This window comes from Scardinius erythrophthalmus (assembly GCF_964197995.2).
Source record: "Scardinius erythrophthalmus genome assembly, chromosome: 20".
Classification (NCBI taxonomy): Eukaryota; Metazoa; Chordata; class Actinopteri; order Cypriniformes; family Leuciscidae; genus Scardinius; species Scardinius erythrophthalmus.
In genome coordinates, this window is record NC_138240.1 from 105,001 (window position 1) to 112,500 (window position 7,500).

General features: G+C 44.4%; 1 protein-coding gene across 4 annotated transcripts in view; it reads left to right on the forward strand.

The window, feature by feature from the left end:
• spats2 (spermatogenesis associated serine rich 2) overlaps positions 1 to 7,500 on the forward strand; it is a 33,326-nt gene that overhangs the window by 1,353 nt on the left and 24,473 nt on the right. For 3 of the 4 annotated variants that reach the window (XM_081348734.1, XM_081348735.1, XM_081348736.1), the window contains exons 2-4: positions 1,355 to 1,406; positions 7,045 to 7,124; positions 7,295 to 7,403. In XM_081348734.1, coding sequence (XP_081204860.1) covers positions 1,382 to 1,406; positions 7,045 to 7,124; positions 7,295 to 7,403 — 214 coding nt within the window. In that variant the 5' untranslated portion in view covers positions 1,355 to 1,381. Of the gene's footprint in view, positions 1 to 1,092; positions 1,114 to 1,354; positions 1,407 to 7,044; positions 7,125 to 7,294; positions 7,404 to 7,500 lie in introns of those variants that run through there. The other variant, XM_081348737.1, reaches the window with a different exon arrangement.

Below are 7,500 nucleotides of genomic sequence, written 5' to 3' on the forward strand. Positions count from 1 at the left end.
AGAGAGAGAGAGAGGGGCTCTACTGAGGTACTGTGTGTGTGTGTGTGTGTGAGAGAGAGAGAGAGAGAGAGGGGCTCTACTGAGGTACTGTGTGTGTGTGTGAGAGAGAGAGAGAGAGAGAGAGAGAGAGAGAGGGGCTCTACTGAGGTACAGAGAGAGAGAGAGAGAGAGAGAGAGGGGCTCTACTGAGGTACTGTGTGTGTGTGAGAGAGAGAGAGAGGGGCTCTACTTAGAGGAGGAGGCGAGGGGTTAGGGTTGGAGGGGTTAGGGTTGGAGGCGAAGGGTTAGAGGAGGAGGCGGCGGCGAGGGGTTGGAGGAGGAGGCGAGGGGTTGGAGGAGGAGGCGAGGGGTTGGAGGAGGAGGCGAGGGGTTGGAGGAGGAGGCGAGGGGTTGGAGGAGGCGGCGAGGGGTTGGAGGAGGACGCGAGGGGTTGGAGGAGGACGCGAGGGGTTGGAGGAGGAGGCGAGGGGTTAGAGGAGGACGCGAGGGGTTGGAGGAGGAGGCGAGGGGTTAGAGGAGGACGCGAGGGGTTGGAGGAGGAGGCGAGGGGTTGGAGGAGGAGGCGAGGGGTTGGAGGAGGAGGCGAGGGGTTGGAGGAGGAGGCGAGGGGTTAGAGGAGGAGGCGAGGGGTTAGAGGAGGCGGCGGCGGCGAGGGGTTGGAGGAGGAGGCGAGGGGTTAGAGGAGGAGGCGAGGGGTTAGAGGAGGAGGAGGCGGCGGCGAGGGGTTGGAGGAGGAGGCGAGGGGTTAGAGGAGGCGGCGAGGGGTTAGAGGAGGAGGCGGCGGCGAGGGGTTGGAGGAGGAGGCGAGGGGTTAGAGGAGGCGGCGAGGGGTTAGAGGAGGAGGCGAGGGGTTAGAGGAGGAGGCGAGGGGTTAGAGGAGGAGGCGAGGGGTTAGAGATGCAGAAGTGGAGTTTATCTTCCTGTGACTCAAAGATATAGAAAAGAACTCAAATCAGTGTCATCAGAGTTATTTCCAATATTCTGTAATATTCGCCTGTATTGTTGTAAGATGTTGTTTGGAATAAATGCAAAATTTAATGTTAGTGATTTGAAATGGTTCTTCCTTCCGGTGGCTTCACTTTCTAGACTCCAACAACTTGATTAAATTATTGGGTAATATTTTTATAAATGAAAAATGTGCAGTTATGTACAAATGTAGTTTTTTTATTACTTAAGGGTTTGGCGGCAGGTTCTCTGACGGTTCACGGTTTCTCTTTTCATCACTTCACTTCTGAGCAACTAGCAAATGCAAATACTGTCTAAATGTTCCTCTGCGTTCCTGTTCTGAGATTTGAAGTGGAAACATTAAACACAATGTCACTTGTTTAACTGCAGATTTTCTCTCTCCCTGTAGAATTGCCGCTGACTGAGGAAGAGGAGGATGGCGAGGAAGAGCGGTTATAAAGGTGAGTTTATGTGGCCGCTGTGGGAAACATCACAGAAGAGAGATATTATCGCAATAGTTCTGAAGATATAAAGTTTAGCCTAGTTTTCTAAAGTTTCTTGAGTTTTGAAGCTGCTTTCTAACGCTCCTGTCGTTTAACGGTGAGCATCGTAGCCAATCAGGGTCTATCGCCGAGCATCGTAGCCAATCAGGGTCTATCGCCGAGCATCGTAGCCAATCAGGGTCTATCGCAGAAACGTCATGAGTGACAGCTTCAGTATCTGCTTCTCCACTGTAGGCTCAAGCCGTTCTCAGGGCTTAAACTCCCCCTGTAGTCAATCATTTGATCCCTTAAAACTCATCTTTGATCTCCAAATGTACATATTTAAAAGTTTTTTCCTTGAAGAAAATGTCTTCATGCCTTAAAATAGCTTGAATGTAACTCTACACCAGGGATAGACAACTCCGGTCCTGGAGGGCCACTGTCCTGCAGAGTTTAGCTCCAACCCTAATTAAACACACCTGAACAAGGCAATCAGTGTTTTCAGGATTACTAAATAGATACAGGCAGGTGAGTTTTTATCAGGGCTGAAGCTAAACTCTGCAGGACAGTGGCCCTCCAGGACTGGAGTTGTCTATCCCTGCTCTACACCCTTGCCTCATTTAGTATACGCGATTCTATGAATATGCAAATGAGCCCCTTCTCCGCTCACTCACGCCGATCTGGTTTCGTTCTCCACTGTGAGTCTGAGTGTAATACTAATGTCTCAGTCGTTGTCTTGGTAACGCAAGAGTTTACAGATGATATGAGGTGCAAATAGCAACTGTGTTATGGAGGATGATCAGATATTAATTTTATTTTATTATTAATTTGTGTTTACGGCACTCAAATAACATGCTTGGACATGGTAGCCAGGCAACAGACAAGTGACCAATCCTGAGCGGCGACGTCACTACACGCCTTTACCGGCACGGTTCAGAACGGTTGCTAATAGGGCTGTGAATCTCTAGGCACGTCACGACTCGACTCGATTACGATTCAGAGGGCTGCGAGGATAAAACGATTATCGATGCATCTTTTTCTATACAGATTTTCTTTTTTCTCACTGTGTGACTAATTGGTACTTTTAAAGCAAAATATTTGTAATGATTCATAATGAATTTACTTCCAATATATATAGTGATTTGGCAATAAATGTTGCGATAGAGTTTGTAATTCGCTTTGCCTTTTCCGAGTTGGGTGAAAGCTTTAGGCGCTGTGTCCACCAAAACGTTTTTTTTCACGCGGCTGGCGTATTTTTTTCAATGGAGCGCCGCGTTGAGCGAAACCAGGCGCTGAGCGTCTTTTTCACGCTGAAGCGCTGAGCGCTCTGTGTCTTTTTTACATTTATTTTTACCGGTTACCGAGAGTTGAAGAATGTTCTACTTTGGGTAAAACGCAGCGCTCATCACTGTCACTTTTCACCCAGCCGTCCAATCACAGTGGAGGAGAGGCGGGACAATTACCACAGCGAATCACATTCTGCTTATTCAGCATCAACAGATGACGACGACAACAAGCATAATAACGGAACAAAATAATTTAAAACAAGAGCCAGAGCAAATACTTTACATTGTATCGACATTTTTATATAGAAACAACACAGAAACAAACTATCTGTGAAATGAGATACTAGTAACACTTCCACGGATCCGTATCATAGCTAAAGCATCTCAACTGAAAAAACAAACAAAACGCTGTGCTGCCAAAACGCTCAAGCGCCCACAGCTAGGCGTTTCAGCTGGCTAAAAACGCTTTGGTGGACACGCGGCCTTAAGGTTGTCCTGGTTTCCACGTTAGCGCTGCTTGATCTGACGTGTGGTTTATAGCATAATTCTGCGCCAAATTTGAATGCTTCCAATTAGATCTTGCTGCGATGTTATTAATTCTGCGGTGAATTAAACCTCTTTCTCACTGGATCTCCCAGCGCGGTGTAATAAGTGTTGTGTGATTGAGATCGGCCCACGAGTAAACCTGTGCTGAGCTCGCGCTGTGCTAAACGGTCTGCGCGCCACAGCTCAAACGCGTAGCGCTGTTTCGTTTCACTTTTGTTTCGTTTGCCGTTTGATGTTTCTCGTATGTAACAGAAGTAGCAGTTCTTATCAATTGGACAACGTCCATAGAAGCCAGAGTTACGCTAATAATGCCGAGGGTGGCGGTCGGATCCCTCGCTCATCCGTCATGCGTGTCTGTGATGCACTTCTGCACGCCACAGACTGTCCAGGCGCCGTTTGCCTTTCGTCAACATTACGTTATCAGTTAACATTTAGAATATCGATTTTTGACATTAGTGATTTGATTAAGAATCGTCCACGTCCACATCGCGATGCATCTAAGAAAATATTTCCCCCCATCCCCTAGTTGCTAAACCCTGCTGAGGATTCTGGGCCAACAATGGTTTGTAATTGTGCCGAACCAGGCTCAAGTGGAGCCGTTCGGCCCGGTGATTATTACGGTTAGAACTCGCTTTGTGTGTCTTAACTTTTTGTAGGAACATTGCACTTTTTCTATAGTTTTTCACATTTTTATATTTTTATGTTTAAGTAAATGTGAAGTATCTATGTAGATCTAGATTTCTCTATCATGGCAGTGACCAATGAAGAGCCGTCGTCCTGCTCGCCGATGATCTGAAACATGTTTCTGTCCCAGTGCTTTTATTAGTTTTATCTTACATTTGACTTTCTGTTATTAGAGACCTGAGAACATTAAAGCACTGATAACATCATCTGTGCCTTTTGTTTATGGCTTTTATCTTGGTTCCGAGAGGTTTTGTTGCCTGCATTCAGAGTTTGAGCAGATGTAGATGCGGGAGACGGTGGTCATGTGACCCGCTGATTCACTCTTTCTGTCGGGCTTGAACGCTCTGGGACTGCTGGATGCCGTTCAGATGAGGATCTTTGGAGTCTTTGGTAGAAATACAAATCACGTCAAAGACTAGACTACGTTTGCACTCGATGAAACATTTCTTTACTTCTTTCTGTGCAGTTTAGATGCTCTGTCTGCAGTCTCCAGTTTTGTTTGGCAAATGAAAACTTTGCGTTTCAATGACTTTGCAAATTCCTGGTCTGAACTCTGATCGAGTGTGTGTGTGTGTGTGTGTGTGTGGCAGGGCTAAACGGAGCAAAACACACTGTAAACTGTAAGCAGCAGCATCTTTTGAACAGCCTTTGACCCGATTAAAACACACGTCACTGCAGTCCGGCTGCTTTATGGCTGGGATTTCTAACCAGCTGTATGTCTTATCAGTTTCACTGTTCAAGGGCTTGAGAAATATTGCTTAAAGGGAAATCCACACACTACAGCTTTAAAGATTTTTTGTGTAAATTGTAGGTCTTATTGTAGGAATTAGATCATTTAATAGCAGAGACTTAAATGTTTATAAAGATATATTGCTTATGCCTGTGAGACTAGTATTTGCTGAGTTTTGTTTAGAGACGTGTTCCAGAAAAAAAGTTCACTGAGAGGCAGAAAGCATACTGTTTATTTTCTTTATTTTACAAAAGCTCAATGTTTTGTTTCGATTGAAAGTGGACACATAAAAAAAAGTAGACATGGTCATGGTAGGTGCGCTGTATATTTTCCTGCTTTTTTGTCCTTTGCCAATCACAACTATTCTAACTGATGCAAGACTATGCTACTAACTAACTATGCTTCTAACAATACTACACTAACAACTATGCTAATTCACTACCTAGGCTACACGAAATAATCTAAATAACTATATAAATGCTATGCTAACTAGATGCTAATATACGCTATCCTGGTCGTTTTCAATACTCGCAATTCCAACTCCTGACCCGCTACAGTGGTTTTGACGGAACAAGATGTTTTTATACCCGGGGCTGAGCCTCTGCCAAGGGCGCGGTGAGCTGGTGCCTACTTGCGTCACGTGGCACCACAACTTCCAATAGGAAAATTCAACTGCAGTAGCCACCATTCAACCTGAAGAGGGCAGCACTCAGAGACGTTTTTACACCATATATTGTAGAATTAAAACACTTTATACCCAAATGTCAAAAAATGTACTCGAATCAATGACCAGCACTAATAAAGCCCCAGTCTTACAGATCATTAACTTAAAAAAGTTGTTATAGGGTTTAGTTACCCTTTAACTTGTAATAGTTACTGTACTAGTAAAACTGCAGTCGTTTATCAGTTTGGTTATCTTGGAGATTGGCTGGAAGAGTGAGTGTGTGAGTTTAAAAAAGTTCCAGAGTTTTGGTGCTAAATAGGAGAAGGATCTACCGCCTGTAGTTGATTTTGATATTCTAGGTATTATCAACTGGCCAGAATTTTGAGATCGCAATAGACGTGAAGGACTATAATGCGTTAAGAGCTCGCTCAAGCACTGCGGAGCTAAACCATTTAGTGCTTTTGTAAGTGATCAGCAATATTTCAAAATGTATACGATGTTTAATAGGGTTAGGGTTGGTGTGTTGAACACATTAATGCAAGGGAGTTAGTGCATTCGTTGGATCTTTGGCGTGATCGGCTGATTAATAAAAATGTTGCATGTTTCCCAACTTCGCTGTCATGTGCAAGAGATGGATAAATATCTCTCCTCTGATCAACACTGTCGCTCAACATGTTGAAGGACTGAAACAACAATTCGGCCGTTACTTCAGTTGAGGATTTTTGTTAAATTATTTGGGTCAGAGACCTAGGCGTCGAGGAAAACACCAGATATTCTCCATAAATTTTAACCAATAATAATAATAATGAAAAATGATTGCAGCTTTCAGACAAGACTTTCTTATTTTTATAGTTTATTTGAGGCTGTTTCAATGGTGTAATTTTAATGACAGATGTCGAGAGCGCATTATTGTAACGCGAGAGAGCATCCATGTAATGAATCTCTCCACTCGTAGGAGGATTTTACACTCGCGCACAAAACTGGACACGCGCTCGCAAATATACAGTGGTCTCATGGCTCTCGCTCAGATATTATGTGTGCGCGCTCAAACGTTGTGCCGTGCGCTCGTGAATCTCTTGCTCTTTCTGCCACATGATTGGGGAGGCTTTAGTTCCAAAAGGTTGAGACCCTCTGATCTAGTCCATAAAGTGATATAGAAATAACCGTGACTTCACTGGAGTGCCGTAGAGCTCATGCAAACAAGACCATGTTGCTTTTATCAGATGCTTTTTTTAATGCTTTTTTTTTTTTTTATCTTTGCGGTTTTCTCAGTTTTGTTGTGTGTATTTTATTGAGAGGAAAGTGTGCAGCACATATTTACATATTCATATTCATCTAGCCGTCACTCTCAGCAGTGTAATGCTGCTCATGTATTTCAAACTTCGTTTTACCCCTAAAAGTAGAACGAAAAAGAACTTTGCTGTGAGTATATCGGGCCTTAATGTACTTGAGTGTGAACTTAGCAAAAATACAAGAATGGGATTGGAAGTTGATTTCAGCAGATACTTGGTTCGGCTCAGGGGCAGAAAACCCTAATCGAGATTCGGGACGTCCCTCCCTGGCTCTACTCTTGACCTACATATTTTTGTGGAAAAGCTTTAACCGAGATCCTCTGCCAAGACTCTCTCCGCTGATGAAGTCAAGCTGCGATTTCAACTGAACACGTGGACATCTCTAAGAATGTTTCCTCCCCTCTTCTTCCTCCAGATGTGTCAGGAGTGGTGTTCGACACGCACTCAAAAATGGTGATGTCTCAAGGAGGAACTTTTGAGAAGATGAAAGAAAAGGTACTAATGGCTTCTTGTGTTTGTCTTGGGGACCGTTTACACAGAACGAGAGACGCTAATGGTTCTGAGTGAACGGCCCCTGCCTGCCTGAAAATGCAATGTGAGATTTGTTGGCTGTTATGATGCTTTGTGTCCGTGTTTTTCACTCTCACTGTTTTTGCTCTTGTCAGATAAACGCTGTGCGAGCTGTGGTTCCCAATAAGAGCAATAATGAGATCGCTCTGGTGCTGCAGCACTTCGAGAACTGCGTGGATCGAGCGGTGCAGGCGTTTGTTGAAGGTACAAACACACACTCAATGCAAATGTTGCTCCATTGACCCTTTTCACATTTCCGGGTTTCTCAGAAGCAGAAGTCATCATGGTTGGGTAAACTTCT